Here is a 22,554-nt window from a genome sequence, read left to right on the forward strand (position 1 = left end):
AACCCATTGAAATCAATGAATGCTATTCTTTGTGTTTAGCGCGCAGATTTTTGCATGCACACAGGGCCGTGTGAAGGAACCTGCATCCTTGTGGGGAGGAACAGAGCCACATTTTGACCCGAATTACTTGGTAGCGCTTCTTATGATAATCTTCAATCTGTATAAAGTGTTTTTGTTTTAGTAACGAATTGAACAAGTTGCTTGTTTTGCTTTGAAAAATACTTGAATAAAGTGCATTTTTGGTCTGAGAGCACTTAAGACTCCATTAACTCAATTGATAAATCTTCAAAGCCGCATGGGGGGTCAAATGGGCGAAGATGAAAGATCATGGTGCAAAGTGATGCGAATTCCATTTTCTGCTTCTTCACACTCTTTTGTGTCCGTCCAAAAGTGTTTTTCAAGTTACAACAGGCACTTTTGTTGGTTTATAGCCTTGCAAGATACGGCATGATCAGCAGACCCAGGTCTTTTCAGGCCAATGGTACATAGAGGGTTGAGTCGTGGATTGGAGATTGTTAGTGACCCGTCATAATTCAAGATACAAAATCATTAACAGTAACATGTATCTTTATCCGGTTTACCCAATACTTTGGCAGTGACAGTCTTCCTGGATGAAGGTCAGTTATTGGGGGTTATGATGTTGGTACCCCTACAAGGTTTTGTTTTTTTACACAAGCCCACTATGAGCTGAGAAACCACTCCATCAACCAATAGTTATCCCATGTACAGTAAATGACCTAACAGAGTAATGAGCGAGAAATCACTCATTAGTTGCTTTGTTTCTTACGGCGTAGAGTGTTAAGGCAGCAGAAATGCAGTCCTAAGCTCTTGCTCACAACCTTGCAAGTTCAATCCCCAGGTAGCCAGCTCAATGTTGACTCAGCCTTCCATCCTTCCGAGGTTGGTAAAATGAGTACCCAGCTTGCTGGGGGGTAATAAATAAATTACCTGAAAGCTCTGCAGAATAAGTTGGCGCTATACAAATAGAAGATTTATCTATTTTTTTAAATTTTGTTTCAGCTCACTGAGAACTCCTTCAGACAAACGTATGCACGGCGCATTGAGTGCACGGAATTTGCGCACAATACGCAGAGAATAGAACCAATTGATGTCAATGGGTTTGTTCTCATTGGCATGAATTTTGTGCATGTGCAAAAAAAATAGGACCTGCTCTACTTTCCTGTGTATTTGGGCATCAAGGGTCCCCATAGAAGTCTATAGGAGGTGCAGAAATGCGTGTGCAATACACAACAGGATACGCATTATGCTGCGCAAATCCACCGGGAAAAACAGACCGGAGACCTCTTTAGACTTTATAGCCATATTTATCAAGTTGGGTGGGGGTGTCTCACTCCCCCGCCCATGTGAAAATGCTGTGTCTGCGCAAATACGTAGCCTAATAGTATGACCAGATTTGGGTAAAACTACAACTCCCAGCATGCCCCGATGGTCTGCAACTGTTAGGGCATATTCAAAGTTGTAGTTCTATCAAAAGATTAAAGGACAGAGGACAAATGTTTGATCATATGCTGAGCGTTGCGGCCCAATGTCATGCTGGGAGTTGTAGTGGGCTGAGCCTGTCCTATGGCAGAGGCAAATACAGAAGGCATCAAATAAATAAGTATAGGTGCGTGGGACTGGTATATCCAAATAACAGCTACATTTATTGCCATGACAGTCACTAGTCTCAGACTATACTGCCAGTAAAACGTAGCTGTAGATGTAAATGAGTTATTTCGGATAAACCGGTGCCATAAAAAAGTTTATTACAAAAAAAAATGGCCCCAATAAACTTTTTTGCTTTTAATCACCAATCTAGTCAAATGTTTCATTCTAGCATTATTTGCAGTGATGCAGGCAGCCACTTACACAGTGAGTCACGGTAGTCCGGATGCCTGGAGATCTCAGATGGTGACGATGTGTGGTGTTGGCTCAGCTGTCCTCCAAGAGGAGAGACTGCAGGCTGATGGGTGGACAGCGCACAGTAAAAAGTGATTTATTATTGGCTTGCAGGCAGCATTTGTGTGAGTCTCTTCTTCTCCCCCCTACCCTCTGCTCTCTATACACTTCAATGAGCAGGATGGCTCTTCACACTCTCCCTCACCCTTTTACTTGCTAATTCCTGGGCAAGTCTGCCTTCCAAGCTATCACTTCACCGATTACCAGAAAACACAGCCAGATGCGACTTGAAATAAGCCAATAATGAAACAACCTGAAGAAAAGCAATGACACAATCAGAGAAGAACTACCACATCCGACTTTTTGTCCAGGGGCTTTTATTCCTCATCCTTTTCTGCTGTTTTGTTTGTTTTATTTATATCTGCTACTATGTATTTGATCCATGACTGAAATATCCAGCTTTCCTAACCTCTCCAATCCTGACCTTTGCTTGTCACCTGACTATGCTTTCTCTTCTCTGCTGCCCTGACTCTTGTTAGATTGTGAAATTATGCAGCCTGCCTTGACTGCAGGTCTGTTCTATGACTACATTGTTGTCTACATCCTCAGGTACCTTATCACTGTAATTCTGTCTCAGTTGCGTCATCAACCACATAACCAATACTATTTCTAATCTGGGGTCCCCTATCGTGAAGACCATATCCCAACTGGTGGTGTTAAAGGGTTTAAGACTAGAGATGAGCGAATATACTCGTTTCGAGTAATTACTCGATCGAGCACCGCGATTTTCGAGTACTTCTGTACTCGGGTGAAAAGATTCGGGGGGCGCCGGGGGGTGGGGGGAGGCGTGACGGAGCGGGGGGTAGCAGCGGGGAACAGGGGGGAGCCCTCTCTTTCTCCCTCTCCCCCCCACTCCCCGCTGCAACCCCCCACTCACCTACGGCGCCCCCCGAATCTTTTCGCCCGAGTACGGAAGTACTCGAAAATCGCAGCGCTTGGGGTGAAAAAGGGGCGTGGCCGAGTAGGTTCGCTCATCTCTATTTAAGACGTCTTCCTGTATGGTATTTACAAAGAACCATCTGTTTTTAGGTGAATAAACCATATGACCAGAACCAAGCATCAGCATTAGTTACATCACATGTATGGTCATACTTTACTATTGGTCAGATAGAAAGGGGGCTTTCAGATCTAAATAATTAATAACCTATCCTCAGCACCCCCATTGATCAGCTGTTTGCTAGGCTGTTGATTCAATAGATGAGGCCGGGAGCAAACAGCTTTGTACATTATGCAGCGTAGTTTTGCGAGCACAGCTAGCTCCCATTGATGTGAATGGTATGGGGATCCTGAGCAGCAGACCACCACTAATCAGCTATTGATGACCTATCCTGAGGATAGATCATCAGTTATTTAGAGTTGGAACACCCCTTTAAAATTTGATATCGTGGTTGGAAGACTCATATTCAATCAACTTATCCTATTCCATTGTCCATTGTACTTGATCAGCGGTTATGCAACTCTTGTATAATATACCGTCACAAATCCATACTTTTCAATTTCATTACAAGCCATGCAGTCTACACTATGAGCACATGGTAGATATTACATAAGGTAACAGTGTAAGAGGGTACTTGAAGTGCATAGTAGGACCTCTGGGTAGAAATTGGATATTAGAGTTTAGCCTTCCAATTGAGGTTGAACTTTCTCCTCCGCATTGAGCTGTTAGGACCTGTTGTTCTGCTTTGTGGGTATTCATCTAGAACAAGGTACTGAATAAGCAGCCATCAATCACTGATAGGACAGTATCTCTAGTGTTTAGTGCTGGCTTTGCTTCATATTCTGCTTTTGGAACCTAACTCCATACAATGCTTACTCATCACGCATGATAAGTCGCTCTGCCAAACCGCTAAGCTGTGAACAAAGCAATTCTCTATTCTGTAACCTGTCTTGGACTTGCTGAAAGCTCAGTGTGTTCACAAGAGGCCGAAATATATACAGTAGCAACCAAAAGTTACAAATATCATTCGGGAAGAGATCACGGATGACCCTAGTTTACCCTTGTACAGTAGAAGTAGAACGGTTATTTTTGCATTGACAGCGAATTTTGGAGGGGTGGAAGTTAAAGAGGCTGTCCCACAATAACATCTTTTTTACTTTTAAGGCTCATCAATCAGGTCTGACCTCTGTAGCCTCCACTGTTGCCAAGATTGAGAGGGCCCCCTAAATGCCTCTACTTGGACAGAGTAGGGCTGCCAATCATTTCGGACCATAGTGGCATGATGGGCCTCCCGTAGAGAGCAAGACTGTTAATCAAGTCTGACCTCTGTGACCAGAACTGTTGCCAAGAACAAGGGGCCACCTAAAGACCTATTCTCTGACAGATAGTAGGACTGTTAATCATATCATATCACTGTGAACACCACTACTGCCATGAATGAGGGGCCTCATAAATACCTGTTTGATCTGTGTGACTTAAACCATTACTGTGGTCACCTAATTACTGTACCTCTTCGTGAACAGAGATTAGGATTGTCAGTCTTGTCAGATCAATGTGATCCCTATCATTGCTGTGAATAAGGGTCCCCGTAAATACCTGTTTTTCTATATAGAGTGGGAATGTCAATCATGTTGCACTTCTGTGACCCAACCATTGCTAATAATGAGGGGTTCACTAAACACTTGTTCTTGAATAGAGAAGAGGGCTGGCAATCAGGTCTGACCTCTGAGCCGCACTGTTGCCAAAAATGAGGGACCGTCTAAATACCTGCTTTTGGACAGAGAGTAGACCTATCAATCATATCAGACCAATGTGACTGCCATCATCACTGTGAATGAGGCACAGTGGTGATAAATACCTATTTGACCTCTGTGACCTAAACCCTTACCAAAAATAAATGGCCCCATAAGTACCTGTTCTCAAAAAGAGATTAGGACTGTCAATGATGTTGAACCACTGTGACCCCCACTATTGCTATGAATGAGAGACCCCATAAATACCTGTTCTCAGACAGAAAGTAGGACTGTCAATCATGTTGGACGTCTGTGAACCCCACCATTGACAAAATTGAGGGGCTCACTGTAGACCTGTTCTCCGACAGAGAGCAGAACTGTCAATAACAGACAAAGCCTCTGACCGCCACTGCTACTGAGAACCAGGGGCCTCTAAACAACTTGTTCCCAAACAGAGGGTAGGGCTGTCAATCATGCCAGACCACTGTGACCCCCAACAGTGCCATAACAGAGGTACCCCATAAATACCTGTACAACTTCTGTGACTGAAACCATTACCAAAAATAAGAGTACACCTTTGCATTCTTTTTTGCTTTTAATCAATGTGTTTTTGGAAATGAAGAGATTTTGTAATTGGTTTCCATTGAAAAGTTATGGTTGTTTGACGTTTATGATTGTATTATTTTCCAAGGCAATGCAGACTGGAGGACTGAAATACTAGCGAATTCTGTCAGTCTGAGTAAAATGATTGACTCCTCCCCTAGCCTGCTCCCCTGTTATGAAGGTGCATTTACTGACTTTCCACTGAGCTATTACAGAGGCTGTATGACAGTGATGGGGATCAGATCAAGAGGACAGAGAGCAGAGAAAGCTACTATTACAGAGGGATGAAATTCAGTCCGGTGGAATTTTCTGTTCTTATCAAGCAGTGACAGGGAATGGACCAGCAGCTACTCAGCGAGAGAATGAGATAGACGGATAGATAGCTGTGTAGTTTTGAGTGGGTGTGGTTATGTTACACAGTCTCTGAACGAGGGGAGCTCAGCTTGTGCATTTTCCTATGAGAGACTAGAAGATTAGTGCTGGGAATGCACCTGATTCAGGAATTTGAATATAGGACAGCTTGTAAACCAAGTATAAATCTTTCCAAATGCATGAGAAGGAAAATGCAAAAAAAAAAACAGATAAGGCCTGTTTCACACGGGCGATGCAATATCGCCAAGAGAATATCGCAGTGATATCACATCGGTGGTCTGTGCAATACCAATGCATTTTCTCGCGTTGATATTGGGATTTTGTGTCACTTCAAAGTTGCACGATTTTGTAGCGCTCCTTAGCCGGGATTTCCTCGGAAGGGGGGGGGGGGGGGGGGGCTTGAAATATAAGCTCTACTCCAAAACACATACATCACCTAAGAGGCACTGTCCGGCTCTGGTGCATCTCTCCTGAAGCTCCCCGTTACTTGCTTGAAGTTCTCTGGCAGAGCTTCCTGGTCAGGATTTAGAAATACCCCGCCTCCAGGAAATGCTGCCTCTAACTGGCTGAGCACCGTGGCTCAGCCAATCAGAGCCAGTGCTCGATTAACCAACATCGGTTACAAAACATCGCAAGCTACGGGCATATCTAGTAACCCACGATTTTTTTTGTTTGCAATGTTGCAGGCTACAAAACATTGCTAATGCGTGTTAATGTGAAGGAAAGCATAGGCATCACATACAAACGATTTGTCCCACTGTCACATCGGGAGAAAATCACATGATTTTGTCGCCCGTTTGAAACAGACCTAAGAGCTTCATTTTTTCCTGCAGGAACTTAGTAAGCTATGTGTGTATTGAGTTTTTATGCACACAGGTTTCCATTGTCTTTAAAGGGACACTGTTACAATGGAACAGCTCCATAAACAAAGTTATGTTGTTGTTCTGGGTGGTGATGGGGAGTCGGAGTGTGTATTTTTTTATACTCACCTGCTACCCAGTTCCTTTGATCTCCCTTTATGATGTCCTTGCATGACCTAAAGATTTGACTCTTTTGAGACCGCTGTGTATGTGCACTCCCCTAGACTTGCAAAAGAGTCCGCACAAAGAGCGGTCTAAGAATAGTCAAATCTTCAGATCGCATGCAGACTTCACAGAGGGACACCGCAGAAACCAGGTAGCAGGTGAGTATAAATACACACACTCTGGCTCCCCATCAACACCCAGAACAGCACCATAACTTAGTTCATGGTGCTATTTTGTGGTGACAGTGACCCTTTAAGTACCTGTTCTCAGATAGAGAATAGGACTATCAATCATGCTGGATCTCTGTGACCCCCACCACTACCACAAATACCAGTTTGACCTCCGTGACTCAAATCATTATCAAGAATAAGTGACCTCTTAAGTATCTGTTCTCGGAGAGGGAGTAGAACTGTTCATCGTGTAAGACCACTATGACCCGTTCCTTTGTTGTGAATGAGGAGGCCCTAAACACCTGTTCTGGTACAGAGCTGTCCATATGGTGAGACTTCTACTTCCCCCAATCTGGGCGAGAATAAGGGGCCCCCTAAATACCTGTTCTTGGACATAGAGTAGGACTGCTATTCATATCAGACACTGTGACCTCTCCCATTACCATGAATGAGAGGTAGAGATGAGGGAGCGCACTCGGCCACGCCCCTTTTTCGCCCGAGTACCGCGATTTTCGAGTACTTCCGTACTCGGGCGAAAAGATTCGGGGGGCGCCGTGGGTGAGTGGGGGGTTGCAGCGGGGAGTGGGGGGGAAAGGGAGAGAGAGAGAGGGCTCCCCCCTGTTCCCCGCTGCTACCCCCCACTCACCCACGCCTCTCCCCGGCCCCCCCAATCTTTTCACCCGAGTACTGAAGTACTCGAAAATCGCGGTGCTCGATCGAGTAATTACTCGAAATGAGTACGTTCGCTCATCTCTAATGAGAGGGCCCCTAAACACCTGTTCTAGGACAGACTGTAGGACTGTCAATCATGTGGGACCTCTGTGACCCTCACAATTGCTGAAAATCAGTAGCCCTCTAAGTGCCCATTCTTGGACATTGAACAGAACTTTTAATCATGTCAGACCACTGTGACATTCACCATTGCTGTGAATAATGGGCCCCAAAATATCTGTTTTCAGACAAAGAGCAGAACTGTCAATCATGTTGGACCTCTGTAAGCCCCACTTATTGTCACGAATACCTGGCTCCCTAAATACTAGTTTAGGGGGCCTAATTAAGGTCCAACCCCTGTGACCTCTATCCTTGTCGAGAATTAGAGGCCTCAAAGGTACCTTTACAACTAGCGTTCAGTTGCTCAGTAAAGTCGTTGAAGCATACAAACAACAGTTATTCAATAGTTGTTTACCGAAATATCATTCATGAAGGGGATCTCCATGCAAAATTTGTTCACAGGCCGTTCAAATATTAGCGACTGTGACTTGACACCAGATGACTCTTGATCAACCAGTGACTATTTATTTTGTGAGCCGGAACAAAACAACCAGCGACTTATTGCTCATCACCTTACTGGTGGCCATGTCTACACTGTACGACTATCGTATGAATTTACTCTTTCGAGTGATTATTTGGTAAAAGTACCTGAAGTCCATGCTCTTTGACAGAGATTAGGACAAGTTAGCAAAGGTCCTTTAAATAGGTTTATGAGTTGTGTCCCCTTTCCAGTTATTTTGAATACATTAGAACCCAAGCACAGAGCTGTGATGTTTGTAGAGCTTGAAGAATAAAAAGCTAACATTTGTCATATCAACAAGGTATAAAACAAAGATGAGTTTGTCTTGTGTTTATACTTTATATTCAGCTGACTATAAATTACCCTGAAACTTTGTAAAACTAGAAGACACATTATCCATGCAGGTAAAGGATATACTGACCATGGACAACATATCACGAGCCGTAGTTTCCCACAGGTTAAAAAAACCTCCTTGTAATTGGGGGATTTTCCTGTTTTCATACAGAAAAGTTTTCAGACAACCATCAGGATCCATGCAGTAGTCTGAGAACGTCTACAATATATGACTCTGATTGGTTAGACGTCTTCTTGAGCCTCGGCCAACAATGAGCACTAGAATGAAGCCAACATTCTACCGAGCATTCTAATCCATTGCTTTATCACTTGAAGGCCCAACTAGCCCAGTGGGCTCTTTCTTTCCAACTATGGGTTGTAGTTTCAGCCACCAACCCCACCAATATTCTCTTCTGATGTCTCAGTAACATGCTAGTAGATGGTTGAAGAGCAACCCTAGAGGATAGATGGCACAACACTAAAGTCAGGATACCTGCAGAGTATTATTTTGTGCAAGTGAATTATTTATTTTCTTACTGATTTCCATTCACATATCCCAATATGAACAATAATGGAGATAATATTTGTGTACACAAGTAGTGATTTTTTGGTGTTACATGTGGACTTCACCCAGAGCTTTAATAAAATAATTTCCAAATCTGCTGCATGCCGTGGTTTCTGCTACATGTGTTGTGCTGCAAACTGCCATTGAAATTAAACCAAGTTTGAACTTAGTGTTTTGCATTTCCTTTGATTGAAGACTTAAGAAGTGAAATACATGACTACAAGCCCTCTCAGTGGTGTAGAATGACCAACTGTAACAGATTGTTACTTTTGGGGGTCTACTTGGTGCATCAGTTGTTCCCTCTAGGACACCATACAGAAGACAAATCTATTACTTTTTGAAAAATAAACATATGTCCTTTCCAAAAACTGTACATTTTGCATGAAAATAGTGGTTCTGTCCTCGGGCCGTGTCTGGTGTATCAGCATTCATTTAAATAGGACCTGTCACGTACTCTGGTCATCAGGGCCTGCTGCATAACTTTGCGGCTGCAGCCCTACTCACATTATCGCACCTCTTCTTTTTTTGTATACTCCCAACCCTCACCAACCTCCACTGGATTCAGCTTCTGATGCTTTAAATATGTCAAATGGGCTCTCTCAGGTCACTGTCAGCGAGTAGATGCAGATCCGCTATACCACACTTGGGATTGTGGTTTGTGGCAGCTGACGCTACAAATAGACCAGGATCTAGTATATGAGCGTGTAAACAGAGATGTAATTGGAAGAGTTAGCCAAGGTCAAAGCAAGCAGTATAAACTTCAGTACAAGAGTCAGGCAAGGGGTCAAGGGAGGCACAGTAGGTGCAATATGATAGTCCCAGTGAGAGTAGGGAGCTGGCACAGAGAGTAGTCCAACTGTCAGGATTCGAACCCTGTAATCCAGGCGGTGGTCTATCTTGCTGAGTCATTCAAAGAGTTGGATAACTTCATTGCTGAATATTGTCCTTGTTCCTAGCTCTGGTTCCTGTTTCCCTGATTAGTTCCACCCTGTCCCTTGATTGTACACCCCAATAAACCTGGCTTTGTCCCTGCTTCCTTTGTGTGATTATTGTCCTCTCTGCCTTTAGCCTATCTCTGCTATAACCACTCCTCTTTGCACAATTGCTGCTACCCATTACCAATCTATGGCTTTATTCTGACTACGCAACCTGCCTGCCCCCTTGTACTGCAACTGATATTTCCCTGTTACCAACCCCTGGCTTCTCTTGACCATGCTATTTGTCTGCACGAGTTACAACACGAGGCTTCGAACCTGCTCCAGGTCATAACACCAATAAACATACTATAGTCGAGGTCAGGAATGGAAAATGCAGAGTAGACAGTATAAGCCAAAATCAGAACCAGGAAGGCAGAGCAAACAAATGCCTAAAACTGGAAACAGAAGAGCTAAATTTCAGGTGGTCGGGGATTGAAAGGCAATAGCTTTGCACGATGCATGCTAGAGATAGCAGGCATATATGCACGGGAACCCTTTGGGTGGCAGTGAGTGACTGACTGGAGGCCAGAGCATGGTGCCAGCCTTGGATAGGTGAAGCAAGATGGCAGCCATGGTTTCAAATTGCAACATTGTTAATGGTTGACATCAGTGGACAGAGAAAACCCAGGTCACCTAATGACAATAAGTGGAGGAAAAAGAAAATAAAAGCGCCAAGAGGAAGGAGGAAGTGTGCAAAGAAAAGAAGCTGTGTGGGCTGTGGCTGCAAAGTTATGCAGCTGTCCCACTGATCAAATGCCATGGCAGGCCCCTTTAAATGGGGCTGAGCTGCAATACCAAGTTTAAAACTGTTTTTTAAAACAATAATTGCACACAGTAAGTGCCTTGACTATCTGATATAGGGAAATATAAGTACGCAGAAATTCAGTTGTATTTTTTTTGTACCATTTCTGTTTTTTGATGAGAAAAACTTAATCTCTATATATCTCATGATAAAAAATATTGACATGTTGATCTGATTAGGAATGCACCATTGTGTGTGTTCCAAATGAGTGACGAACCAAAGACTCTTCTAACTTGATATATATCTAGTTTTCTTTTGTGTCCAGGAACAAAAAATCTCAATAATCGTAAAATTGTCCCTTTTTACTTTTTCTTTGATAGAGAAGTGCAAGTATATTTATACAAGGCAGCAGGAAACTATATTTACTTTTTGACAAACAGTGAAAGGTAACCTGATGTCGAGCTCATAGCCGTAGGCTGAGTACTGTCTTTGTTCTCCAAGAAAACAAGAGAATGAAACTCTGATACGCATCTGCAAGAGAGGAATCTACGATAAGTAAAGTTTGGAAAGGTATCAAGGTGGCATTGATCCAAGTAGGAGTGGACATCAACATGTACACAGCTTCACCATGGAAACGACAGATGGAGACAGCATAAAAAGTGCCTGGATGAACTCTTCGAAACCTATTCCAACAGGTGTCTTCACAGTCTGCACAGTGCTCCAACCCTCATTGCCACCATGAGCTATAGCTATGCCCATAGCGCCACATCCAGGGGTGGAAGTGGTATCTCCTCTCGGCTTTCTGGAGTTTATGGAGGATCAAGTGTTCATGGTGGGTTTGGTGGCTCGGGGACCACCCATTCCTTCTCCAGGATGGTATCCTCTGGATTTGGTGGTGCAGGGGGATCCAGTTTTGGTGGAGGTTCTGCTTCTCAGAGCGGAGAGGGATTGCTATCCGGGAATGAAAAGTACACCATGCAAAACCTCAATGACCGTCTGTCTAATTACCTGGATAAAGTGCGCTCATTAGAAGCAGCCAATGCCGACCTTGAGCACAAGATCCATGAATGGTATGAGAAGCAAGGGTCGGTCACCGTGCGGGAACAAAACTACTCCTCTTACTACACCACAATTGAGGAGCTGCGGGAGAAGGTAACTAACATGGTGGTAACTATATTGATCAGTTAATTTCACAGTGTGGGGAACTATAACAATGTATGTTAGTAGCTGAACATGATCCTTTTTGAAAAATTGCTATATCTTTAACTTACAGATTTGATGTCTAGTAACAGAGTCAATCAGTATTACAAGATAAGCACACTGCATTGTGGGTAGTTACTAATTTGATGCCAAAAAAATTAGATTGATTATTGGGATAGTAGTATAATACATGTGCCATGAACAGCTTTTATGGGTTGTCCCTCTAAAACAGTGTTTCTCAACTCCAGTCCTCAGGACCCCCCAACAGGTCAGGTTTTCAGGATTTCCTCAGTATTGCACAGGTGATGTAATTATTGTCAGTGCCTCAGACATTGCCACAGGTGTTCTTACTATAGGAGATCCTGAAAACATGACCTGTTGGGGGGTCCTGAGGACTGGAGTTGAGAAACACTGCTCTAAAATATGGAATTCTCTATCCACAGTATAGGTGATAATTTACTGATTGGTGAAGGTCCAACCACTGGAACTCCCACCAATACTGAGAAAAGTGGTCTTGAATGTTCCTGAATGAATGGAGCAGTGGTTACACATATGCACTGATGCTCTATTAATTTCAGTTGAACTACCGAAGATAGCTAAACATGTGAATGTGGCTATCTCCAGTGGTCCCATTGAAATGAATGGAACGGGGATGCGCACATTTATACAAAACAGACTAGTCTGACTCAGTAAAGAAAGTTCAAGCATACAAGTTGTGTAATATATTGTACCCATAACAAGGCGCGATAAGCAAAATGACCATTGTGAAAAGCCATCTGACTGTCGCTGGTAAGGCTTCAGAAACTTCCAATGATCAGCTACTATTGCTAGGAGAAGCTGCCACTGACATGCCTTTCCTCTACAGCAGGTCCAAATCAACAGCCAACCGTATAATACAAGGGCAGGTAGGGTGTGCCAGAGCAAGAGTCACTGTTTGATAGAGAACCTTAACTCTGGCTCCTAGGGGAAAGTCCTAAGTGAGGGATTTCTAACTATGATGTCCATATGGCCTAAAAGAATATTGTTAACATGAACAACCCTTTTAAATAGATGGTATACAGTGAAACATCTACGAATTGATCTCCAAAAGTTGTAAAATGGTCTTGAGAGATGGTTCTCTCATAGAAAAGGGCTGACATACAGAAGATGTAAGAGAATAAAAAATCTATTGTGAAATCTGGTCTAGAATTGGGGTGAGCTTCTCAATGAGGTGGTCTTCCCAGTTGTTAGGCTCTGACCATAAACTTTCCAATCTCTGTGATGTTCTTCTGCGAAATAACCAGAAAATTACCCATCATTTTTACAGATCCATGCCGCAACTATGGACAACAATCAAGTTTTACTGGCCATAGACAATGCCCGTCTTGCCGCTGATGATTTTAAACTCAAGTAAGCTCTTATGTTTGATTCATGCTGAGTTTTATGATGTGATTTCCAATCCGTCAGAACAATGCTACATTCAGTAGCAACAATTTTTTTAAGGGGAGATATTTTGTTTTAAGAAACTGCACCACTTTTGTCTATGGACTGTGATGATATTGCAGCTCAAGTAAATGCGGCTGAGCTGTAATACCAAGTGCAACCCATGAACACATGTCTGCAATTGTTGTTGTCTCCTTCCAAACATTCAATTCCTTCGCCTTTTTTCAGGCATGAGAATGAGCAATCCCTGAGAATGGGTGTTGACTCCGATACTCATGGTTTGCGTAAAGTTTTGGACGAATTAACCCTCAGCAGATCTGACTTAGAGCTCCAGATCGAAAGCCTAAGAGAAGAGTTGGCCTATCTGAAGAAGAACCATGAGGAGGTGAGACTTCTACAGTCTTTTACTTTAGACCTTTGTCATATAAGACTTTTTGCAATTTGATTTTTCATGCGATTGTCTCCTCAGGAGATGAGTGAGAAGGGCCAACAGATGAGAGGTACAGTGAATGTAGAGATGGATGCAGCTCCAGGGACTGACCTGAGCAAGATATTGGCTGAAATGAGAGATCAATACGAATACATTGCTGAGAGAAACAGAAGGGATGCTGAGGCTTGGTATTTGGCTCAGGTATAGATCGATCTATCTATCTCATCTATCTCTCTCTCTCTCTTGCTCCCTCTCTTATGTCTCTCACTCTTCTTTTTCCCAATAACTTTGATTTACTTCAGAGTGAATCCCTCCATAAGGAAGTGGTTACTAACACAGAACAAGTACAATCCAGCAAAACGGAAATCACCGAGCTGAGACGCAGTCTGCAGGGGTTAGAGATTGAGCTGCAATCGCAACACAGCATGGTAAGTCTACAGTCAAGGGATCGGGGATCCCAAAGTGTAAGCATCCTTATAGACGATGTATAATGCTTAAACCATACAAAGTCTCGCCGAAAACCAATATAGGATGAGGTCACTCAGCCCTATGATACTCAGAAGATATGTTCTTACAGAAGATTGAAAATGTCCCCCACTGGCGTTTAAAACTAAAGTGGTCCTACATTTATTCTAGCACTTATACTGGCATATTACTCGGGTACACACAAACACTTAGCATCAGTAGAGATCTATGGCCAACTTACAACCACATTTTAGAAGATCATACATGATAAATGGTCAAGTAATTTCTTGAGATTAATTTTGTAGCTTGGAACCATTTGAGTTCCTACGTGATCGATTATCCTTTGCCTACATGTGATCAAGAGAAGTTCTATTCGCTATACAATACTTGGCAATTTGTTGTCTAAGGGTATCTTTACACGGGATGACTTTCGCCCAATAACTTACCACTTTTGTGCTTTTACACAGGAGTAGTGTTGAGTGAACTAAACCAGTAGATACTTATTTTGGGTCAAATTAGATAGATAAGATAGATAGATAGATTGATAGAGAGATAGATAGATAGATAGATAGATAGATAGATAGATAGATAGATATTACAATGTCACATTTGCAGATGAAATACAATACAATATCAAGGAAACTAGTGTCCTGGAATGATTTATTCTTGTTTGTGTAGGGATCAGTAGTCATGGTTGAAGTAGCGGTGAAACTGTCAAGCACAGAGCAATATAATGCATTTCTTTTAGCAGCTCACTACGGTTTCTTTACCTCCTATCAGAAAGCCGGACTGGAGACCACCATAATCGAGACCGAGGCTCGCTATGCCAGTCAGCTTCATCATATCCAGAATATAATTGGCAGCATGGAGTCTCAACTTGGAGAACTTCGGTCTGACCTGGAACGCCAGAATATGGAGTACAAGACCCTTTTAGACATCAAAGCTCACTTGGAGGCCGAGATTGCTACATACCGTAAATTGTTGGAAGAGCATGACCAAAGGTGACTGCCTCAGCCAAATTCCTTATTGTGCTAATATAAAAGACAGTCGGTTAATATAATCTTTTTGGCTAAAATGTATTAACCCTTAAAGATTATGTTGAGAAAATATTTTTTGGAACAGTATGACCTTGCAATGTTATAGATTTTATCCTTTCAATATTTCCTTCAAAATTGTGGCAAGTTGTGTTATCTAGGTAAGAGTCTTGAGATTCTTTTCATGCACTAGGAGCTAGGTTGGCCATCAAGGGGTGGAGTAACAAAGGAAGATCAAGTTGTGCATTTGTGCAGCTCTCTACATTATAATCCACTGGTTATTGAAACATCTGAGGCAATGTGGTCAGCTCTACTTTACGTCTCTTTAAAGGCTATGGAAATCTGTGTGCATGGAAACTCAATACACACATATCTGCAGAAAAAAAAATGATGCTATTATCTGTTGTTATATTGAGATTTCCTTTCCATGCTTTCAGAAAACCCCATACTTGGTTTTAAGGCTCTCCAACATTCAAGTTTCTGGCTCAAGGGTGTTTCCAGTACTAATCAGCTAGTGTCTCTCATTTACCTGCATTCAACTCCTCCTCCCCTCCTCTCTTTCAGAGGCTGTGTAGTATAACCACGCCCACGTACTACACAGATATCTCTCCAATTATCTCATCCGCTTTCTCAGTAACTGCTTGTTCTGTTTCCCCCTCATTGCTGATAAGAGCTGAAAATTCACATGAAGTGAATTACAGCCCTTTGTAATTCTTCTCTGCCACCATCCTCCTTAGCAGTGTCATACAGCCCTCTGTAATAGCTCAGTGGAAAGGCAGTGAATGCACATTTCCAACAGGGGAGCAGGCTGGGGAGGAGCTGAGAAATAATCCATCAGTTTACATAATTTGGTATAATTTGCTAAATTTTTAGAGCTCTAGTCTGTAGTGCCTTGGAAAACAGTACAAACATAGAAATCAAACAATCAGAAAATCAGAATAAAAGCCAATTACAAAGTGCAAAGGTGTACATAGCCTGTAATGTTATTGCCAGAACAGACATACGTCTACTACACAGGAGGGATCTAGTCAGTGGAGACTCTGCTGTAAGGTTGGGGTCCCAGAGGTGGAACCCTCACTTAGCTTATACTTTTAACATATCTTATGGCAGTGTTTCACAGCCAGCGTTCAGTGAAATGAAAGGAATGGCATTGTTCATCTTTGCTAAGAAGTGGTCAACAAGACATTAAAAGTCTAAAAGTGCCCCCACACCTTTAACAACCGTCAGATGAATGATGGTTTGTCTGACAGCTCTTTCTACCGGCTTCACCATTCACATGAGCATGCAGCACAGCTGAATGTTCGTGTTTTTAGGGAGTTAAGAACACAACCAGATGGTTCTGGCACTGGCTTATCTCCCAAGGAGGAAAAGGATCGGTTGTGGAAATTTAACTTCCCCAATCCTCCTTCGAAAATTTAACCACCCTCATACACATTGGAGGGTCATCCTGTCCCGCCATTATCAGTATGTTCAGACAACTAAAGTCTAATGTGTATGGAGGCCTTAAGCCAATACTTTCTTTGCTCTCAGAATGCTACTTCTGATCATGCTATGGTAAGAGCAATGCATATTGGGTATATATGGTCAATGGTCCAATGTTACATTATATAGCAGCATGAAGAGTGGGTGTGCTATCTGGGCAAAGGGGTTCTGCATTTGTCTGTTTCAAGTGCGAGAGTTGGCTGATTCTTGAAAGTTTTTTCTCTTCATGAATGTAAAACTTTACAAAAGTATCCTCAATGTAAAATATGTTGGGAACTTATGAATACGCAATAAATGGGTGCATCGGAATAACCCTTTAATGCCAGTATCCAATGAAGACAAATAATATATGGGTGTCGTTTGCTTATGGGTATAAATGCTCTTCTAAATATTGTCCTGCCATAGGTAATGCTCTGGGGCGCATACTTAGGTAATACAGTCTTGCTAAGTCTAAAGGCCCATTTTTTTTAATAGAAATTCTTTATTTAAAAAATTGAATTGGGTACAAAAAGGAAAAGGGTAGGGCTGAAATGCAGGTCTACATGCAAAGATAATCTTTCAAACGACTGAAAGATTGAAAGAGTTTGCGATCTATTTGCATAAAATGTTAATGGACATTAACACTTTATCATCTTCATTTGCATGTCCATGAGCTGTTTGCAGAGCCCAGGGTGTGATTATCTCTCACTAGCTGAATTATAGATTTTAAGTTCACCTTCAAGTCATCGTTCAAGTGAAAACTGCACGATGCCCACATTTACATGTAACGATTAGCTCTAATTTTTGGTCCTTTGAACAAATTTTAAGCGATAATACTTACGTGTAATTGGGCTTTTAAGCTGGCCATACACATTAAATTCTATCAGCCAATCGTCTAATGTGTGTGGGGACTTCCTGATTCTTCCTGGATGGCAGATGTCAGGGTAGATAAGGATCAGACAAATTTGCCTAATCCCTTTGTTCTTTGGGAGATAAATTGCCAGCAGAGGTGTCTGGCAATAATTTACTCCCCATTCAGAATATGTGCATACTCAACCGAACCAAGCATTTGTATGGGGAAGTCTGGAGAAATAGTTGTCAGCCGAATTAGCATTTGGCCAACAGGTATCTAATGTGTATGGCCACCCTAAAAATCAGACATCATTCATTTACTTTTACAAATACCAGCTGCTACGGGAAAGACATAATGTTTGGGGGAGCACTGGTGGATCTGTATTGTGTATATAATGCATATGTGAACCACACAAAACAACAGACCCTGATTTGCCTTCTTTCTTTTTACAGCATTGGTGGAACTCACAAGGAAAGTGCAGGTAAACATTTTATACACTACAGTAAACAAATTAGGAACACTAAAGCTGTCCGTACATACCAGACTAATGTTGGTTGAACGCATTGATTTGCTGGGGTTGATGATCATCTAACATCTTCTTATGAAGGCAGATGTTGGGGGAGAGGTGGGTCTGGTAGGGGAGATAAGCTACTGCCAGAGGAGTGCATGTATAAAGCTGTTGGCCAACTGAGTGCTCAGTGGACAGTTATCTGAAATCCATGTTCAGATAAAAAGCTATGGACGCCATTGGGGGACAATTGTTTTTCACTTAAATGCATGTATTTTGGACCAACAGTCATTTTTGCAATAGAGTTTAATTAAAAATGATGCGCTGTTTGTCTTCTGCAGCTTCTACAAATCACTATATATAGAAACTGCAGACTTAGGCTTTATTCCCATGAGCGCATATAAGGCACGTTTTTACGCCTGGGCGCATATACGGTACCCATGTGAAGCATTGATTTCCAATGCAGCCGTTCACACGGGCAAATATACGGTGTGTACATATGCTGGCAGCGCAAAAAAACCCAACATATACCCGGCCGGCACATATACGCTCAGCCAAAACATAGTTCTGGAACTATGTTTTGTCCAATATACGCCAGCGTGACCTATAGACTCCTATGGGAGCAGGAAAAGGGAAGGGAGGGGGAGGCAGTTTAGCAGCGTACAACGCTGCGAAAAGCTCACAGTGCCACTATATAGGCCTTGGAAGGCATCCCGAGGATTTTGGCAGAGCAAGGGTTTTCCGGGGTGCAGCGTATTTTTTTCTAAAAATAACGCTCGCGGTCATGTGAACGGACGAGAAAACGCTGGCAGTGATTGCGGAAAAAAGCCCATCCATGCGCTTATACAGAGTAGGCGTGAAAACATAAAAACGACGTCGATGTATATGCGCTCATGGGAATGAGCCCTAAGTCTCAATAGGAGATCCATCAGTGAAACTTGGCTTAGTTTCCCTCTGCCCTGTCCTCTCCTGCACCTTCTTATCAGCTAATTTATGACCAATCCAAAGTTTTTCTTTATCGTGGTCATAAATTAGGTGATACAAAGTGTAGGAAAGAAGAGATAAGGGCTGAAAACCAAATGATCAGTCCAGCCTCACTGACAGCTCTCCTACCGAGACTTTAGATACTTTTACATGGACTAATAGTCACCCGTAATTGCCCAAAAGAGCAATTATGGGCAATTGTCACCCGGTGTAAACCTCACCTAAAATCAAGCAACGTGTAAACAGGCAGTCATTCAGTAATTGACTATTGCTCCTGCGTGAAAGCTTGGATGGCTGCAGATTAAGAACTCAGACCTCAGAAATACCTTAAGTACTGATGGCTGAATATTAGACTCTTGAGCTTACTGCTCTTTTATAAGTTATAGAGATGAGAACTTTGTGGAAATCTAAATTTTGGAAGGGGTTGATGAAGTTAAAAAAATATGATTTTTTTTCTTGTTCCAGAAGCAGCTCCACTTTTTCATGGTCTGAGTTCGGTATTGCATTAATTTGAATGTGGCTGAGCTGCAATACTAGACGCAACCATGGAGAAGAGTGGCGCTGTTTCTGGGGGGAAAAAAAGTATGTTTATACTTTAGTGTATAAAGTTGATGTCTTATCATATTGTGTAAGTGGATGACATCATATAAACAGATACCATAAATATACTTTGATATTGATTTACTTTTGTCTGTACTCTCAGGATCCACTGTAACGACAACCACCACCACCACTAAGGTCCACACTGAGTCGACTGAAAAGAAGAAGTGATAATCTACAAGATGATGTCTTCAATACTGCAAATAAATGAATGAGCCATAACTGTTAACAAAAAGATTTGCAATAATAAAACATCACAGTCGTAGATAAAATATTATGGTTTCTTCTTTGTGTTTTATTTTTTCCGTCTATCTACAAATTCAGAACTACAAGGTATATTCAATGAAACCAAAGCAATCAAGGACATTTTATCCATGGTGCCTCTCACACTTCAGTACATCCCCTCCCGGCCTCTTACTAGCCAAGCCAGAAACCTACTGCACAATGATGAGGAGCAAAACCCCCGAAACAGCTGTCTGTGTATGGATTCTGGCTTGGCTTACAATTCCCAGTCATTGTTAGAAGACTTGTCTAAAAAGTCTTACATTGACTTGCAGGACTGCTGCCTTCCAATAGGTGGCGCTTTAGAGATATTGTCCCATCTTCTCTATTTGCATATTTCCAGGGGAGCATGGAAGACCTTACAAGTCTCCTCACTCACCGTCTAGGTGCTCTCCTTCAGAAGAAACAATACCGTTCTTGAAGCATGTACTTGTCACTTACTAATACAGCTTTTCTTGAAGTTCTGTGCTGCAATCTTTATTTATGAGGCCTGCCCCATCTGTGACTCTGTAAGGGGGGTGAGCCATGCCCAACACCCTCCTTACTGCTAACAGCATTCAAACCGCCCTGACAGTGACCCAAGAGCTTCAGCTTAAATCTTTGCCTTCTCCGTTACGGGACTCAACATGTAGGGGGAGCGGGAAAAATAGGGGCCGACTGAGCAGCAGGTTAATGTGGTACTTGACAGTGCAGGTGTGTTAACCCCTTCCCGCTCCATGATGTATAGGTACGTCATGGAGCGGCGGGGTATGTATGAAGAGAGGTTGCGTGGCAACCTCTCTTCATACAGTGCGGGCGTCAGCTGTTTATAACAGGTGACACCCATGGGCAATAGCCACTATCGGCCGTTCGGCCGATCGCTGCTAATAACCAATTAAATGCCGCTGTCAATTCTGACAGCGGCATTTAATTCTCAGAACGATGTTCGGGGGTCCTGCACAGCCCCCCCGCGGTGAGATCGGGGGAGCCGTGCAGGTGTCATGTCAGCCAGGGGCCTAATGAAAGGCCCCAGGGCTGCCTTACCAGACTACCTATCAAGCCATCCCCGTGGGGTGCCTTGATAGACTGCTTGTTAAATTGCATTATGACGTAATGCTATATGTGGCGGCAGCCGCTGTGTGGAGCTTGGCATGACCATTGTCCTCATGCTGATGAGCTGTGTAACTAACTAAAAAAGGGCCCTGATGACAAGAGGCCAAAGGATACCAGCTTCACAAGACAGAGAGGGGTCACTGCTGTGGCTGCAACAACAGGGTGATTGCGTAGATTATGGAGGACTCTTAATACAGATAGTAAATCAGGCTTTACCCCGTTAAAATTGGTGTGCCCACCATGGAGGGATATGTGGGGTAGTTGGCAGGCCTCCTGATAGGGGTATTAGTATGGACAGTGACCGAATACCACAGTACTCAGAGGGTTGTGGGAATCCTGCAGTGGGTTCATGGGGTAGTTGTGTATCCAATTTAGTAGTATGATGTTTTAGTAGAGTTGTGATTAATGGCATATCTGTGATTTTTATGGTGTAAGGGCGCAGCAGCCCACATGCATTATGGAGGGAGAAATGTAGCCAGGGATAGACCTGTGGAGTGTTGTTATTGTGTGATGTCTGTGCGTCTTCATTATAGATGATGCTCGGATAAGGCTACAGTTATCCCCCGAGCCTGCTCGGACAAGAATGCAGTTACTCAAGAAGAGTGATCCTCGCTCGAGTAACTGCCTTATCTGAACGTGCTCGCTCATCTCTAGTCTTCATGGAAAGATGTAGCACCTACGGAGTAGATAAGATCTAAATTACATGTAGCTGTTAATATTGTTACGACTGTTATGACATTTTATGTTAATGCAACATTTCTGTATTTGTGCCCTTTAATGGAGTGTTAAACTAATATTCGTTTTAGTAAAGTTTAGTCATTTTAAGAATGTATGCAACCTCTGCCTCCATTTGTCACCTTCGCATCATAGTACCACCCACCTGTTACAAATCTTCTTCCCCATTTAGAAAGTGCCCTCATTTAATAAGATGACTGCAGATGGAGGGGTATGTGGCAAACATGTCGTCATGACGCCTTCATTGATCCAGGGTGTACTTCAATCCCTAAGTCCAGGACCTGCGCATGTGCACATGGAAGGCATTCAGTTTAGCAATGTAGGAGCTATGATGACATGTTGGTCACAATCACCTTCATTTGAAGCCAAACATTCAAACAATGGCATATGAGCAATAATCGTTGCATGTAAATGCTGCCATCGTTCACTCTTCGGCTGAATGATGATTTTAAGGCGAGTTTAAAATCCATTCTTCAGCTGGAGAGAGATAACAGGGACTGCATGCTGTGCTCTGCAGGGGAGTTGGAGATTACATTGTATTCTGCTGACAGCCTGTGTGGGAACAATGGAGCTTTGTGCAGAGCTCAGACCACATGCTGTGCTCTGCAAACAGCTTCTGGATGCCCTTTTACACGCGAATGAAGCTGATAAAATGTTAATGGACATTAGTGTCCATTAACATTTTATGCAAAATGATTGTTAAAACTGTCAATCTTTCAGTTGTATGAAAGATTTTCTTTTCGTGTGAATGGGCCTTTACTCTGAGCATTGATTTACAAAC

At 42.7% G+C, this 22,554-nt stretch overlaps 1 protein-coding gene across 1 annotated transcript; it reads left to right on the forward strand.

Annotated features, from left to right (window-relative positions):
* Positions 1 to 11,194: 11,194 nt before the first annotated feature.
* Positions 11,195 to 19,926, forward strand: LOC136588727 (keratin, type I cytoskeletal 19-like). The gene is made up of 8 exons (XM_066588153.1): positions 11,195 to 11,859; positions 13,214 to 13,296; positions 13,558 to 13,714; positions 13,799 to 13,960; positions 14,062 to 14,187; positions 15,005 to 15,225; positions 18,025 to 18,053; positions 19,768 to 19,926. Exons 1-8 carry the CDS (start codon positions 11,446 to 11,448, stop codon positions 19,833 to 19,835), a joined length of 1,260 nt encoding a protein of 419 aa, XP_066444250.1. The 5' UTR covers positions 11,195 to 11,445; the 3' UTR covers positions 19,836 to 19,926.
* The last annotated feature ends 2,628 nt before the right edge of the window (positions 19,927 to 22,554 follow it).

This window comes from Eleutherodactylus coqui, chromosome 13 (genome assembly GCF_035609145.1).
Source record: "Eleutherodactylus coqui strain aEleCoq1 chromosome 13, aEleCoq1.hap1, whole genome shotgun sequence".
Lineage (NCBI taxonomy): Eukaryota > Metazoa > Chordata > Amphibia > Anura > Eleutherodactylidae > Eleutherodactylus > Eleutherodactylus coqui.